General features: G+C 51.5%; 1 protein-coding gene and 1 pseudogene across 1 annotated transcript; one reads left to right on the forward strand and one right to left on the reverse strand.

Annotated features, from left to right (window-relative positions):
- Window positions 1-848: 848 nt before the first annotated feature.
- On the reverse strand, window positions 849-1,766 carry LOC141737351 (olfactory receptor 14J1-like). Its single transcript, XM_074572036.1, has one exon. It carries the CDS (start codon window positions 1,764-1,766, stop codon window positions 849-851), a length of 918 nt encoding a protein of 305 aa, XP_074428137.1.
- An 8,486-nt stretch (window positions 1,767-10,252) lies between these two features.
- On the forward strand, window positions 10,253-15,204 carry LOC141737345 (olfactory receptor 14J1-like; annotated as a pseudogene).
- Window positions 15,205-17,570: the final 2,366 nt, after the last annotated feature.

Here is a 17,570-nt window from a genome sequence, read left to right on the forward strand (position 1 = left end):
TCCTCTTCTTATTGCTAATATATTTATAGAAACTTTTTTTGTTGTCCTTGACAACAGAAGCCAGGTTGTAATCTCAGCCAGGCTGAGCGAGGGAGCTGCTGCTTGTCCCCCCCTGCACACTTTACACAATTAAGTTCTATGCTGGTGGTGCCATTTGTGGGGAACTTTCCTGGGCATGTTCTTGACAGCAACATTGGGAGACGACCTTCCAAAGGTGTTTTTGCCTGAAGGCCTTCAGGCACTGCCTGAGGACATTCCCTGCTGTGATGGAGGTGCTGTTAGGGAGGCCAGCTCTGTCAGAGAACTGACCCGTCCCTGCCCCTGCCTGTGGTCACAGCGCTGCCACACCACAGCAGTAGGAGAGAGCTGCCAGAGCAATCAGGCCTTCCAACAGCGCAAGGGATCAGAATGGAGAATGTGGAAATGGGAAGAGAGCAGCTCTGAGAAGACCAAGGCTGGTTCTCCCTCCTCTTCTTCCCTCTCCTCTGTCCTGTTCTTTCCCCTCCACCTCTGCACACAGGCATGCCCTGCAGCTCCAGAGAGGCCTTCAAACGGAGGATCTGGAGCAAACAAGTCGCTGGAAGGTTCATTCTTTCTTTTTTTAAATACACAGAGAGCGCGGGGCCTCATTTACAGAGACTGTGGGACTCACGAAATTTGGAAAGATGCGTAATTAGAAGCAGCACAAATGACAATATTTCTTTGTAGACAACATTATACAAAGCAAACAAAAAAAATATACAAAGCATAACAAAACAACCAAAACCCAAACCCAAACCAAAACCCAACGTTACAATGAATTACATGATGAGAGATTTGCAGAAATGACAGTTTATTGCTTCTGAAAATCATCTGGTCATCAGTTTCCGCAATGCATCCTTGAGCTCCTGGTTCCTCATGCTGTAGATGAGGGGGTTCACGGCTGGAGGCACCACTGAGTACAGCACAGCCAGCACTAGGTCTAGAATGGGGGAGGAGATGGAGGGGGGCTTCAGGTAGGCAAACACGGCAGTGCTGACAAACAGGGAGACCACGGCCAGGTGAGGGAGGCACGTGGAAAAGGCTTTGTGCCGTCCCTGCTCAGAGGGGATCCTCAGCACGGCCCTGAAGATCTGCACATAGGACAGCACGATGAAAACAAAACAACCAAAGCCTAAACAGACACTAACCACAAGAAGCCCAACTTCCCTGAGGTAGGAGTGTGAGCAGGAGAGCTTGAGGATCTGGGGGATTTCACAGAAGAACTGGTCCAGGGCATTGCCCTGGCAGAGGGGCAGGGAAAATGTATTGGCCGTGTGCAGGAGAGCATTGAGAAACCCACTGCCCCAGGCAGCTGCTGCCATGTGGACACAAGCTCTGCTGCCCAGGAGGGTCCCGTAGTGCAGGGGTTTGCAGATGGCAACGTAGCGGTCATAGGACATGACGGTGAGAAGATAAAACTCTGCTACAGCACATAAAAAGAAAAAAAAGACTTGTGCAACACATCCTGTGTAGGAAATGGACCTGGTACCCAAGAGGGAATTGGCCATGGATTTGGGAAGAGTGGTGGAGATGGAGCCCAGGTCGAGGAGGGAGAGGTTGAGGAGGAAGAAGTACATGGGGGTGTGGAGGCGGTGGTCACAGGCGATGGCGGTGATGATGAGGCCGTTGGCCAGGAGGGCAGCCAGGTAGATGCCCAGGAAGAGCCCGAAGTGCAAGAGCTGCAGCTCCCGTGTGTCTGCGAACGCCAGGAGGAGGAACTGGGTGATGGAGCTGTTGTTGGACATTTGCTCTTTCTTGGCATGGGGGCTCTGTCCAAAGGAGGAAAAAAACGGGAAAAAATTAGGACAGACACCTTATAGCAAAGACAGTCTGCTTTTCAGAGATTGTGGTTTTAATTTTCTACTATCACATCTGGCGATTGTTCTTTTTAGGGGAAGAAATCCTCATGTTTATGACTGAAAATGCGGAGTCTTGAGAAAGGACAGGACACAGGGCTCTATTCTCTGTGGTTTAGTGCAGTCAGGAGAGCTGCAGTGTCCATCAGTCTTTTCTCCATCTGCCCTGCGCTTCTGCTTGTCCTGCCTTGAAGATGACTTCACACACAAATCCCTCTTAAAAAAACCCACAAAGAACTGAACTCATGAGGGAACAGCAGAGCACTGTTTGAAAGGACAAATATACAAATTCTTCTCTTTCCCAAAGCAGAGTTAGAGCTGTGATGGAGACAGCAGGACACAACCCCTCACAGAGACAATCAAAGGACTCTGCGAGGACAGTGCCCGACCCCCAGGGAAAGGCTCAGCCCTCCCTAGGATCCCACAGGAGAGCTCTGCCTTTCTGGGGGCAGCTGGCAAGCCCAGCAGGACAGGCAAAGCAGAGAGTCTGGGGTCCCGGAGACGAGGTGTTCTGAGGGGAGAGTCAGCTCATTGCCCACCAAAGAACACCCAGAAGACATCTCCAGTGAAGGACCAACAGAGAGATGCCTGAACGCCCCCTCCCCAGTGTGTGTTGGCAGTTTCCCCCAGGCCTTGCCCATGTCTCTGCTGCCTGGAGCTGCCCCTGCCAGGAGCTGCTGCTCTGTGCCCACGTCTCCTCCCTGTCCCTGCTCCCACAGCCCATCCCACCCGCTGGGGGCTCAGCTCTGCCCTGCAGACCCCTCCTGGCAGCAGGGCACTGCCCAGGGCCATCTCCCTCTTTGTGGCTCCTCAGGAGGAGAGGAGAGAAAGCCTGATGCTGGAAGCAAAGGTGCTGCTGGTGCTGTGTGTAGGGAGAGGAGGGGCTGAAGGCACTTTGTGAGCTTTCTGGCAGATCTGCTGATCCCTCAGTGGACCAGTGACAGCTCCTTTCCCTCAGGAGACAGCTGAGAGCACAGACCCTGCAATGTCTTCATCTTCCAGGCAGCCCCTGCCTTGTCTTTCCTCTGGAAATGCTGCCTCTGCCAGTGCTCTGGGGGAGATCTGCAGCTGTGGGCAGCCCTGACCCACACAGCACACACTCGAAAAAGAGCCAAAGGACCCTGCCCTGAGGGGAGTCTCTCCTTTTCCCCACAGCTTCTCCCCACAGACGCTCGGGGGGGAACTCCTTGGGCAGGCTGAGAGCTGACCCTGGCAAGCAGCAGAGTCCCTGCCCCGGCACACAGAGCCCTGGGCTGCAGGGACCCTGCTCTCAAGGACAGCCCTGGGCACCCCTGCCTGCACACCCACCTGTCTTCAAAACCCTGCCACAGTCCCTCGCAGAAGGCAGCCCTCCTTCACTGTCGCTGCGATGGTGCAGCAGGGCATCCCTGCTCGGAAGCACGGCCTCCTTCTCCACACCAGAGAAGCCAGGAGAGAACGAGCTCAGAACTCTCCTCCCACTCCCAGCTGCCTTTATCCTCTCTGTGCCTGGCTCCTCCCGGGTGCCTGCAGGCAGTGCCCTCAGCCCTGCTGCGCTTGGCAGAGGAGCTGCTCCTGGGCAGAGCTGTCTCTCTGCAGCGCTGCCCGCTTGCCATCAGCTCCCTCCATGCCAGGAGCCCAGCCCAGCTCAGCAGCAGAGGACCAGCCCAAGGCAGCCCTTTCTCTGCCCCCTCGGGGCTCCCTCCAGGTCTCCCTGGGGCTCCAGGGGAACCTGCTGGGAAACAGGATGAAGTCACCACTGATGTTCCCTCCCTCAGCTGGGCAGAGACACTTCTTTCCAGAACTTTTAATTCTCCTCTCAAAGTTACATCAAAATATCACCTTTTTTGCTCTTATTATTAGAAAGTGTTCCCAGACAGTGACAGGCAGTCATCTCCCTTACCCCTGCTGAGGGAAGGGATTCAGCTGAATCTGTGCTTCATCTCATCCTGCGTTTCAATTCCTGGCATTTGAAGGAGACACAACTGCCTTCCATGCCTGCCACAACCCACAGGAGGTGGGATTCCTCTTGCCGTAGGTGTTCAGGTGTGCATAAAATACGCACATGCACGTGAGCTCCTTGTCTCAGCTCCTGTGCTCATCAATGGAGATGGAGAGCAGGACACAATGCCTGGTGACATTGAAGGTGTCAGGGGTGGTCAAAGGTGTGTGCTGATAACTGCAAGCTCTGCTGGAGCTGTTCATAGAGACAGGGCAATGTCTCAGGGACCCTGAATGAGCCTTGTGGGAAATTCCTTTGGCCAAGTGAAATGACAGCTGAGGCCCAAATAAAGGCCAAAAGAATCATAGAATCATAGGGTTGGAAGGGACCTCTGGAGATCATCTAGTCCAACCCCCCTGCCACAATCCTCTCCTACTTGTATGTTCATGGCAGTCTTTAGGGGTATTCATATGAACGACCGCAGTCCTGGGACACAGGGAGAGTTTGGTCTCTCTCTCTTCCATCAGCTCAATTTTCCAGATCTCCAGTGACTCTAATGGCATTTGTGCCATGTTCAGCCCCACTTTGCCTAACAGAATTCAGGGCAGCAACTCAATATAATGTTCAAATCCAGGCCCACAGAGCTACATGAGGTGCCAGGGCTGGCATGGACCACACAGGACCTACAGGAAACCAATTCCCTTTCAGTGCGGATGCATCACAGATGCCCCACATGGCATGCTAGAGCGTTCTATTTGGTGCTTTTGTGCCGTTGACTGATGCATTGAGTCATCAGTCATCAGAGAGGCGAGGTCTGTCCCTTCTCCACACAACAGCTGCAGGCATTGCATGGACATGGAGGACGTCACACGGGGGTCTTCACTCACTGCCCTGATGATACAATCAATGAAAAGACCAATAGATTTCACAGTGTGCCTGGATACATCTTGTCCTCCAGGGCAGCATCCTCCAGATCCAGCAGTGGTGCATATCGAAACTCAACTGAATCTCAAATAGGAATTCCAGGGCACCAAGAGGATCTTTGGTAATTCGGGAACAGTTAAACGAAGAAAAGGGAATAATGTAGGACCAGTGCTGAATTTAGTAGGAGTAGGTGTAGGTAGATCCGAGATATTCAATGTCCTCTTTGCCTCAGTTACCACCAGTGAGGTCTCCCAGGCCTTGGTAGAACAAGTCTTAAATAGGAACACGAAGAAGTCTCCAGGTAAATGAGGAGATTCCTGTGGGGAACAGTAATTGCCCAGGCATTCACTGGCCAGGCAAAGAAACAAGGTGCCAGCAGCCTGGAGCATCATGAGATGAGCTGGCTGGTGGGCCAGGAAGGGCGATGCTCACCTAGACCTGGTCCTGGCCAACAAGGAAGAGCTGGTCAGGGATGTGATAATTAGTGTCAGCCTTGCTGGAGTGACCAGGAAATAGCGGGGTCCCAGAGGCCAAAGAGGAGTGAGGAAGGCCAGCAGAGGAACACACGTGGGTGGCTCCAGAGGAGAAGACTTTGATGTACTCGGGGGACTGATACAAGCGCTGCCATGGCAAGCAGCTTTGAAGGGTGAAGGAGCTCGGGAAATCGTATAGGCATTACAGGACGGCCTCCTCCAAGCACAGGAATGATGTCTTGGAATACCATGAAGAGAAACACTCGTCTCAGGAGGCTGCTGGTATAAACGGACTGGGCTGCAGGGCAAAAAGGCAGCACACAGGAGGTGGAAGGCGGGGAAGCTGCAGAGGAGGCATTTAGAAACCTGGCCCCAGGATGTCGGGAGGATGCCAAAGCCAAAGCTCCCAGAGGCTTGAGAGTTGCAGGGATGGGTGGAGGAAGCACAATGAGCTGACAGAGGCTCAGAGGGTCATGTGGAATGAGTCACACTCTGCCTGGAGGCCTGTAACAAGTGGGCACTGCAGAGGTTTGCATGTTGACTGCGTGCCTCAGCCTAGGAGATGGGGATTCCCCCTGCTGGGGGTGGCTGTGCCAGTCCATCCACATGGGTCTAGATGGGGCAGACTCTTCCCGAAGACATTTCTGTAAGCCAAATCTGTTGGGATTAATGCAGAACTGGCTCTTCAAAATCAAGCGTTAAATTGACTTGGCCTCTTTGCTTGGACATCTTTTCATTTTGACTGCACTCCTGAAATCTCTCTAATGAGCCAGAGAAGAGCTGAAGACTAAAGGAAACTTATGCCCAGACTTGGCGCCTTCGTGTGTTTTTTGTGGTAATGAGCGCTCTGGTGCCGAGTTCCTGAAGTGCAGATCCTGAAAGATTGACTAGTCCTCTCGAGAAGTAAAAGCAGCTAACCTCCAGGTTTCTGAGGGTGTTATCAGACCCTGCTGAAGTCCCTCACTGCAGAGACCATGGAGGGAAGGAGCAGACAAAGTTCCTGTCCCTGTGGTGTGGTGAAGCAGGAAGTCGGAGACACATGGGCCGGGAAGAAATTTAAATGTGGAAATCACTGTGAAAGGCCTCGATGTGCCTCACCAAACAGGATGGCCAAGCCTGGACTCCCATCCCCTGGGGAGGGATGTCCGTTGCCTCTTGAGATGCTCTGGGCTCTGTTTGGGTGATGTGGCAGTGATGAGGTGCCAGGTGCAGGTCAGCAGTAGGAACCTCCCAGGCTCTGGGGAGGGTGGGTGAGGAGGCAACAAGGCGCTGGAGCTGTAAGGACTTGGTGTCCTCTCATTGAGCTCAGTGGAAGAGACAGAAGCCACAGGTGAGCAGACAAGGGTCTCCGTTCTCTTGGGGTGTCAAAGCCCCACCAAGGCCCTTGGCCATCCCCAAAACACAGCTACACTTTCCTGTGCCTGGGTCTGCTCCCTTGCTTCCAACACCAAGCTGTGGGTTTCTGAGGATTTGCCAGTGCCTGTGAGCTCCCCACAACCCATCCCGTTTCTTCCAAAGCCTTGCTAATGCTCACTTATTGCGCAAGATTTCCAAGCCCCAGAGTTCCTGGAATCCCGTATGTAGCTCCACATCCCAGCACCAAACAGCACATCCCCCTTCTTCTTCTGCCTCAGGATCAAAACTCAACTTAGCTCACTGTTGCATGACACCCCCTGATATTTCCTTTCTTCTTTCTGCCTTTAAGTCCCTCACTGCTGCCCCTACACTGCTCTCTCCCTGGGCAAGCAAGGTCAGCTCCTTGGGCACGGCTACCCCAAGCCGTGGGCATTCCCCATTTGCCAGGCTGAGGCATGCACACAAGCTGGAAACAGCTGTTCTCATCCCTGGTTTGCACCCTCCCTCCACCATCAGGAGGTGCCTAATGGCAATAACTCTCTGGGCTTTGGACCTGGTTATCTTAGTTTGCCCTTTTGAGAGGCCTGGTTGACAGAGTCCCCTGGGAGGCAGTCCTGAAGGGCAAAAGAAGTCCAGGAAGGCAGGACGTTTTTCAAGAAGGAACTTTTAAAGGCGCAGGATCAGGCCATCCCCATGTGCCTAAACACAAGCTGGTGGGGAAGAAGACTGGCCTGGCCGAACAGAGAGCTTTGTCTCGAACTCAGGGGAAAAAAGGAGATTATGACATTTTGAAGAAGGGGGAGGCAACTCAGGAGGAGTACAAGGATATTGTGAGGTTATGCAGGGAAAAAATTAGAAAGGCCAATGCCCAACTAGGTCTTTGTCTGGCTAATGTCATAACAGACACTAAAACATGTTTCTATGATTACATTAGAAACACAAAGAGAGCTAAGGAGAATCCCCATCCTTTATTGGATATGGCGGAAAACATAGTGACAAAGGATGAGGAAAAGGCTGAGGTACTTAATACCTTCTTTGCCTCCGTCTGTACTAGTAAGACCAGCAGTTCTCTGGGTACTCAGCCCCTGAGCGGGAAGACAGGGATGGGGAGCAGCATGAAGCCCCCATAATCCAAAGGGAATAGTGAGGGACCTGCTACAGCACTTAGACATACACAAATCTATGGGGCCAGATGGGTTCCACCCACAGGTACTGAGGGAGCTGTCGGAGATGCTCACCAAGCCGCTTTCCATCATTTTTCAGCAGTCCTGGCAAAGCGGGGAGGTGCCAGTTAAGTGGAGGTTAGTAAAGGTGACGCCCATCAACATAAACGGCCAGAAGGAGGATCCTGGGAAGTACAGGCCTGTCAGTCTGACCTCGGTGTGGGGAAGATCATGGAACAGATCATCCTGAGTGCCATCATGAGGCACATAGAATCATAGAATCATAGAATCATAGAATTATAGAATTGTTGAGGTTGGAAGGGACCTTTAAGATCATCGAGTCCAACCTTTAGCCTACCCTGACAAGAGCCACTTCTAAACCGTGTCCCTCAGTGCCCCATCTACCCTTTTTTTAAACACCTCCAGAGATGGTGAATCCACCACCTCCCTGGGCAGCCTATTCCAATGTTTAATAACCCTTTCAGTGAAAAAATGTCTCCTAATATCTAATCTAAACCTCCGCTGACGTAACTTGAACCCGTTTCCCCTCGTCCTATCACTTGTCACCAGGGAGAAGAGGTCAGCCCCCATCTCTCTACAACCTCCTTTCAGGGAGTTGTAGAGGGTGAGAAGGTCTCCCCTCAGCCTCCTCTTCTCCAGGCTAAACAACCCCAGCTCCCTCAGTCGTTCTTCATAAGGTTTGTCCTCCAGACCCCTCACCAGCTTTGTAGCCCTTCTCTGGACACGCTCCAACACCTCAATGTCCCTCTTGTAGCGAGGGGCCCAAAACTGAACGCAGTACTCGAGGTGGGGCCTCACCAGTGCCGAGTACAGGGGGATGATCACTTCCCTAGTCCGGCTCACCACACTATTCCTGATACAGGCTAGGATGCTGTTGGCCTTCTTGGCCACCTGGGCACACTGCTGGCTCATATTCAGCCGGCTGTCCACCAACACCCCCAGGTCCTTTCCTGTCGGGCTGCTTTCAAGCCATTCTGCCCCAATCCTGTAGCGCTGCATGGGGTTGTTGTGACCCAAGTGCAGGACCCGGCACTTGGCCTTGTTGAACCTCATACCGTTGGTCTCAGCCCATCGGTCCATCCTGTCCAGATCCCTCTGCAGAGCCAACCAACCCTCCAGCAGATCAACACGCCCGCCCAGTTTAGTGCCATCTGCGAACTTACTGAGGGTGCATTCGATCCCTTCATCCAGATCATTGATAAAGATATTAAAGAGAACCGGCCCCAGCACCGAGCCCTGGGGGGCACCACTTGTGACTGGACACCAACTGGATTTAACTCCATTTACCACCACTCTCTGGGCACGGCCGTCCAGCCAGTTTTTTACCCAGCGAAGAGTACACCTGTCCAGGCCATGAGCAGCCAGTTTCTCCAGGAGAATGCTGTGGGAAACAGTGTCAAAAGCTTTGCAAAAATCCCAGTAGATAACATCCACAGCTTTTCCCTCATCCACTAAGTGGGTCACCTTATCATAGAAGGATATTAGGTTTGATAGGCATGACCTGCCCTTCACAAACCCATGCTGACTGGGCCTGATCACCCTGTTCTCCTGCATGTGCCGTGTAATGGCACTGAGGAGGATCTGTTCCATGACCTTCCCAGGCACCGAGGTCAGACTGACTGGCCTGTAGTTCCCCGGATCCTCCTTCCGGCCCTTCTTGTGGATGGGTGTCACATTTGCTAACCTCCAGTCAGCTGGGACCTCCCCGGTTGTCCAGGACTGCTCATAAATGATACCAAGTGGCCTGGCGAGCACCTCCGCCAGCTCTTTCAATACCCTTGGGTGGATCCCATCCGGCCCCATAGATTTGTGCACCTCCAGGTGCTGAAGCAGGTCCCTCACCATTTCCCTTTGGATTAGAGGGGCTTCATTCTGCTCCCCATCCCTGTCTTCTAGTTCAGGGGTCTGGGTGCTCAGGGAACAACTGGTCCTACTGCTGAAGACTGAGGCAAAGACTTCATTAAGTACCTCAGCCTTTTCCTCATCCTTGGTCACTATGTTGCCGGTAAGATCTGTTCAGAGGATGTTTAGACTTCTGTGACACTGACTGTGAAAACATTCATGAGAGGCCTTTACCCTATTTACAACCACTAACCTGAAGCCCTACCACCACCTCTAAGTGAAGGTAGTAGGGTAGCAAACACCGAGGGAAATGGGCAAGACAAATTGGAGCAGGGCTGAGTAGAGAGGAAGGATCACCTCCACCGACCTGCTGGCAGTGCTCTTCCTAGTGCAGCCCAGAAGGCCATTGGCCACCTTTGCTGCAAAGGTGTAAAGCCTGGAGAAGAGAAGGCTTTGGGGAGACCTTCATAATATCAGCCTTCCCACATCTTCTTGGCTGTCACCATGAAAATGCATCCAGGCTCTTCACTGTTGTGTGTGATGGGAGGATGAGGGCCACTGGCATCAGCTGAAACAAATGAGTAAAACTTTCTCCCTGTCAAGATAGGCAAACACTGGAGGAGATTTCCCAGAGAGCTTGTGTCATCTCCATCCTTGTACCTTTTCAAGCCCAAAATGAAGGAAGCCCTGAGCAACCTGGCTTCAGAGGTGGTGGAGCTTTTCTTGGTAGTGGGAAGAGAAGGAAACCTCAACAAAATGCAACTTGGAAGGTTCGGACTGCATGTGAGGAAGAAGAAATCTCTCTCAAATGGTTGCACTGTGGTGCAAGAGGTCACCAAGAGCGAGTGTGTATTAGCCCATGGATTTGTGTTTCAAGGAACAGCTGGTGAGAGTGGAGAGACATCAGAAAAGATACGGAAATGCCAGGGTGAGAGCGATGTGGGAAAGCACGACGAGTGCCTGCAGCCTACAAGGAAAGAGGCGCAGGCATGGGACAGTGATGGTCACTCTGCAGTAGAGGTGGCCTAGGGCTCTGGCCAGGCTAAAAAACCCAACAGCACCAAGGTCTTTGTCCCCTTGGCTATGGCACTTGCCTCTGCCACCAAGGCCTACCAGAAGAAACTTTATTTTGAGGCTCTGGACTTGGTTTCTGCTTCACGATTGCATGGGGAAGCCGGGAGGTGTTGTACAGTCTCCCTACCCTTGTCCTTGCTCACCCTCACACCCCACTGCCCCCAGGAAGAGCCCTGAGCCACACCTGAGGGGCAGGATCTGCCTTCCCAGGGCCTGAGGGTCAGGTTTGGCCCTTCTGCTTCATCAAACAAAGCAACAGCTTTACAGCCACCTGCACTGTGCCTTTGCCTTCCTGCAATCACAGCCTCCAGCTATCTCCTCTGACGAGTCCATGGGGAGACTTTGTCAGTAGTGGCCCTCAGTGGGGCCCATTAATGCTTGCAGGTACTTTGACTTTTTCTTCTGACTCCTTGAGCAGTGTTTTCAATCTTCTCGCAGTATCTGAGGTTCGTGGACTCAGAGCTAAATACACCATGGGGCTCATTGAAGTACAGAAAGCCCTAAAGACCTATTTCTCTTCCTTCAATTTCCTTCAAGTCTTCAAGACTTCTACAGCTAATTGGAGTTCTTTCATAGTGTAGTTAAGAAGGAAGATTTCAATCAGAACCTAATAAATTATTTTTTTTTTTAGTTTAAAGGGTTTCTTTTAATTTACTTTTCAGTCTAGAGAAAAGGTGATAGAAGTCTTCTGCAACTGATATTGATCCAGAGGGTCTCCTCAGGAGGTCTGGATGGCTAGGAAAAGCAGTCCCTTGAGGTCTGACACTGTATGGACAATGCTACTCCTCACCGCCCCCACCCCAACCCCACCATCTCTGTCATTGCCCAGTTGGGATTTACATCATTTTCCTTCCATCAGACTTCGCCACCGATCTCTGCAGCTGGATGTTACAGCTCCATTGCACCAGCTCCCTCTGGCTCTCCTTAGAGACCTGGCTGCGCCCAGGCACAGAAGGGTTTCTCCTCTTTGCAAGCAAAGAAAAGTAAAGCCTGATCATGTCGGATCGTGTTTGATAAACAATAAAACACCCTCTGCGGCCATATGCTAAGTACATGCTGCCTCTAATGAGGTTGCTTTTCTGCAAGGGGTAATCTTATGAGAAATGCTTTAGATAGGTAGGTACAGAAAGGTTGATATAAACATAGTTAAAGAGTTGGCTACAGGAGATAATTAGACTACTGAAAGACGGGGAAACCTTTAACCATGTGAAGCTCAAAGCAGCAGCTGGATGGGGGACAGGAACCTGAATGAAGAAAGAGTAAGGGAAGGAGAAAACGGGAATATAATAGAAAAGGCCCCTGTCTAGACAGTCTGCACCTGGAAAGATGACTTTAGAAATGGTCGTTGTATTTGGACAGGTGAAAATGTATGAAAGATTACAGAAATTATGTACGTAGGATTACAGGCAAAATAGTGGTAGTGAAGTTACAGAACAAGATTGACATTTCTTTGGAATATCCCTTTTGAAAAGCCATTGGGTTAGCAGAGGTCTCTTGTGAGAGAGGACAAGCAAGTGTTGCACCCAGCTCTGAACGAGGCCAAAAATGCAACTCAGGGAACAACTCCCTGGCTGTACAAGCTCACGTTGGTGGGGAGTGTGCCACCAGTTAGTGTCCTCTTGGGTGACATTTCTTGGCACCAAAACGAAAAAATTGTCTTCAAATGCAGTCAGCATGGACTTACTGAGGGCACGTACTGGGGCATACTGGGGCACTGTGGGGCAGCACAGGGATGCTGGCTCCTGGGCCCTGTTCCGTTTAGCACCTGTGTCCGTGACACAGAGAAGGCAACTCTCAGCATGTTTAACAAGAACAAAGGCTGCATTCTGCACCAGGGATGAAATAATGGTGGCCACAAGTATAGGCTGGAAGAGGAGTGGCTGGAAAGCAGCCCTGCAGAAAGGGATCTGGGGGCGCTGGTTGGCAGCTGGGTTAATGTGAGTCAGGAGAGTGCCCTGGCAGCCAAGAGGGCAACCTGCATTCTGGGGTGCAAAGAATCATAGCCTTGCCTAGGTTGGAGGAGACCTTTCAGATCATCCAACCACCAACCTAACTCTGACAAAACCCATCACTAAAGCATATCTCTAAGCACTATGTCTACCCGTCTTCTGAATACCTCCAGGGATGGTTGCACTTCCCTGGGCAGCCTCATCCAATGCTTAATAACCCTTTCAGAGGAAAAATTTTTTCCTAATATCCTGTCTAAACCTCCCCTGGGGCAACTTGAGGCTGTTTCCTCTTTTCCTCTTGCCTGTTACTTGGGAGAAGAGACCCACCCCCACCTCTCTACAGTCTCCTTTCAGGTGGCTGTAGAGAGCGATAAGGTCTCCCCTCAGCCTCCTTTTCTCCAGACTAAACAATCCCAGTTCCCTCCGCCGCTCCTCATAAGACTTGTTTGTCAGTTTCCTCTGCCCTCTCTGGCATCCCTGCCCACTACCAATCACTGCCTAACACTAACTGAAACGTTAAGAAGCTCTCAGGGGATGACCATGTTTCTCCATTTACCACTCATGCATCCTAAAGACACCAGTTGAGGAAGCATATCTTGGGAAGAGGAGGACCTCCTAGAGGCACCTCTCTGCTCTTTGAGGTCCAAGTGCTTGTCAAAGGCCCCAGGAGGAGTTCATCTGGTGCCCACATTTATATTGCAGATGGTTGGTCTGCAATGGACAGGGAATGAGACAGAGATGCGACCAGGAATGACATGGAAGGGGAGATTCAGTGCACTGGGTGTGGCTGGGGTGGAGACAATCCCCATGGATAAAGCCTTGAGCAATGTGCATGGCTGAGCAGAGACCTGCTGGTCAAACTAAAGGGCAAGAAGGAAATGCACAGGCAGTGGAAGCAGGGACAGGTATCCTGGGAAGAGCGTAGGGATGGGGTCAGGAAGGCCAAGGCGCAGCTGGAGATGAACTTGGCAAGGGAGGCAAGGAATAATAAGAAGGGCTTCTATAGATACGTCAGCCAGAAAAGGAAGGTCCAAGAAAGCGTACCCCTCCTGATGAGCAAGACTGGCAAACTGGTAACAATGGTCGAGGAGAAGGCTGAGGTACTCAACAACAGTTTTGCCTCAGTCTTCCCTGGCAACCTCTCTTCCCACACCTCTCGAGTGGGTGGACCTCAAGGTAGGGACTTGAGGGGCCAAGTCCCCCCCACTGTGTCAAAGGATCAGGTTTGTGACCACCTGAGGAACCTGAGCATGTAGGAGTCTATGGGGGTTGACAAGATGCATCCCAGAGTCCTGAGGGAACTGGCTGATGGAGTTGCCAAGCCGCTCTCCATGATATCTGAAAAGCCATGGCAGTCAGGTGAAGTCCCCAGGGACTGGAAAAAGGCAAACATTGCACCCATTTTTAAAAAGGGTAGAAAGGAGGACCTGTACTTGGGGAGCTGTGGTGTTTGCAATCACAGCAATGGAGCTGTGATGCTTGCACAAGAGACTGCAACTCCTACAGCGTTACAACGGGAAACCAGTGGGTCTGTGAGGAACCTGAAAAAGTGCCTTTACCCATTCCTTTCTCTACAGAAAGCATCATCATTTCTGTGATCTCGGCATCTATCTCACCTGCTTCTTAGGACTTTCTGACATAGGGAAACAGCAGCTCCATCACCCAGTTCCTCCTCCTGGCATTCGCAGACACACGGGAGCTGCAGCTCTTGCACTTCGGGCTCTTCCTGGGCATCTACCTGGCTGCCCTCCTGGGCAACGGCCTCATCATCACCACCATCGCCTGTGACCACCGTCTCCACACCCCCATGTACTTCTTCCTCCTCAGCCTCGCCTTTCTTGACCTGGGCTCCATCTCCACCACTGTCCCCAAAGCCATGGCCAATTCCCTCTGGGACACCAGGGCCATCTCCTACCCGGGGTGTGCTGCCCAGTTGTTTTTTTTTTTCTCTTTTTGATGTCATTAGAATATTGTCTTCTCACTGTCATGGCCTATGACCGCTACGTGGCCATCTGCAAACCCCTGCACTACGGGACCCTCCTGGGCAGCAGAGCTTGTGTCCACATGGCAGCAGCTGCCTGGGGCAGTGGGTTTCTCTATGCTCTCCTGCACACGGCCAATACATTTTCCCTGCCCCTCTGCCAGGGCAATGCCCTGGACCAGTTCTTCTGTGAAATCCCCCAGATCCTCAAGCTCTCCTGCTCACACTCAGACTCCCTCAGGGAAGTTGGGCTTCTTGTGGTTAGTGCCTTGGTTGCTTTTGTTTGTTTTGTGTTCATTGTGCTGTCCTATGTGCAGATCTTCAGGGCCGTGCTGAGGATCCCCTCTGAGCAGGGACGGCACAAAGCCTTTTCCACGTGCCTCCCTCACCTGGCCGTGGTCTCCCTGTTTCTCAGCACTGCCGTGTTTGCCTACCTGAAGCCCCCCTCCATCTCCTCCCCGGTTCTCGATCTGGTGGTGGCTGTGCTGTACTCAGTGGTGCCTCCAGCACTGAACCCCCTCATCTACAGCATGAGGAACCAGGAGCTCAGGGAGGCCATTAGGTATCTGATTTCATGGATTTTTTTCAAGAGGGAGAAATGTTCCACCTCTCTCCACAAATGACTCCCGCACTATTTGATTCCATCTGCTTTTTTGTGTGTTTTGTTATTGGCTTTGTGTTTTTAATGATTACATTTCTCATCATTGCTGTTGATATTGTCATTTATGGTTTTTATGCTCCTACACAAAGGTTTCACTTGTGTCACTACACCTGAGACATTTACGTCTTAGTTTCACCTGGTTCCCTTCTAAAAATGTATTTCACAGTGGCTCAGAGCTGGCCTCTTTCACAGAGTCTCTGTTAACAAAGCAAGATCTCCCTGGTGCACTGCTTTAATGCTGGGGTCTTTCTCCAAACATGCCTGAGGAAATTCACCCCTGAAGTTCTTCTTCCTCCATGTGTCCAGGAATAAAAAGCTGACTGTCCGTTTGTAACATTTTAGAGATATTGGACTGGATTTAGGAGTCACCAGTCGGTGCCTGGTGACAGGTAAGATCGTGGGTTTAACTGAGGGACGTACCCCAGCCCTTCACACAGATGACATAAAGGCCACCCATCCTGTGGGAGGGGAATCTGGAGCTGTCTGGAGAGGCTGGTGTTTCTCCAGGGACAGCATGTTCCTGGGGTTGTGCTGGGATGGCAGAGGTCAGAAGGATGGGGTCTGGGGCCTCAAGCAGAGGCCATGTGCAGACCTCCTCTGGGCACTCTCCCGTTCCTCCCCACCTGTCTACAGCAGGAATTCCCACAGAGGGACAGACACGTCCAGGTGTGGCCACGCCACGGCTCACTGAAAGGGCATGAAAAGTCAAGCTGTCTGGGTAGCCCTCTCCTCCTAATCCATCCCTGTGTGCGGCTGGCCTTGTTCATGGTCAGCCTGCGCCACTGCCTCATGTGGTGTCCCTCATAATGCGTGGGCCCGTCTCCTCAGGGTCACTGCTCATCCTGTCACGTCCCACCTGGCACTGTAATACGGTGTTTTTCTTCCCCCTGATGCAGGACTGGCCACTTCTCTTTGTAAAACTTCAGCAGTTTCTTCTGGCTGACTCCCAGAATTTCCCAAGGTCCCCCTGGACTGAAGATCCATTTTGTTCGTTCTTCATGTTTGCGTGCAGGCAGCTCACCATGGTTGTGGTGATGCATCAGCACAAGATAACAGCACGAGGAGTTGCAGGGCACTACAGGGAATTAAAGACATTCCTAATTTTGTACTGTCCAGCAGAGGAATTGTCACGACAGCTATGTTAGAAACATCTTTGTGTCCCGTAGAGAGGGCACAAAGCAAGCAAATGTAGGGCCTGTGGGGAAAGAAGCTGGGCTGTTTGTAGAGGAATCTACGACAATGGTTAAAGAAAAGAACTTGGGAAGGGGAAAGAGGAAAAAGGAAAACCGAAAGTTCAACTCCAGCACAGAACCACGGAACCCTGGAGGCTGGAAGGCAGCCAGCTTCCACCTTCTCTGTGCTTCCTCTTCAGGCTTGATGTTACTCAGAGCTCTTTTCTCATGCATGCCAGCCTCCTGCCACCTTGGCATGACTTCCTGCATGTTGGCATGGACCATTCTGGATGACGAAGAGGTGATCCTTGACCACCAAAAAGCTCTCTGCAGGACCCACCTGGCCACAGACATCCTCTGATCCAAGGTTATCAAAATCTACCTCCCTAACTCTTATGCCCATCAGTCTTTATCGTATGAAAATGAATTGACTTTCTTAAGATATATATCTAGCTAGCTCCCATTGTGTACTGATTTATCATGCTTGGGTAAGTGAGTTAAAGGAGGTGAGCTCATCACAAGGACCAGAAGAACAGCCCTGCCCTCAAAATAAGGACTTCTCAGAATCATTCCGCTGTCCATGAAGGATAAAAGATACCCCTGGAGAACCGAGATAATGCCAGTATCCTCGTCCCTCTTACACACCTTTGAAACTCTCCCAGTGTCCAGCATCACAGACAAGTAATTAGCAATAGACAAACTCCGGGGACGTCTGGATCAATAGACAAGCCGCGAGAAGGCTGATGGCTGATGGAGCTGCAGAGATATAGCTACTTTGTGCAGTTTTACTGTGATTAGGAATTGGTACTCCGTGTGTGTGTTAGTTAGTCATTAGTCAAATAATAAGGTACCTGAATGCTTGAATGGCATAAGAACCCTGTGTTTAACCACATTTGAGGTACCCCAATTGAGCTCGGACACCTCATGCACATGACTAAATATTTACGCGTGCACCTCTGTGCTTTGTGTCCTAGCCTCTCTGCTCGGTCAGCACGGGCCACTTGCAAATTTTCATAACACAAGTGACTGATTGCCACTGCAGTGGGGCAAGGTCTCTCCCTTCTCCGTGCAGTAGATGTGAGGCAGTTTAGAACACAAGACACATCACACCAGGGTCTCCACTCATGTGTTGCACTCTCAAAGTGCTGTTTTTTCT

The sequence above is a fragment of the Larus michahellis genome, unplaced genomic scaffold (assembly GCF_964199755.1).
Source record: "Larus michahellis unplaced genomic scaffold, bLarMic1.1 SCAFFOLD_34, whole genome shotgun sequence".
Taxonomy (NCBI): domain Eukaryota; kingdom Metazoa; phylum Chordata; class Aves; order Charadriiformes; family Laridae; genus Larus; species Larus michahellis.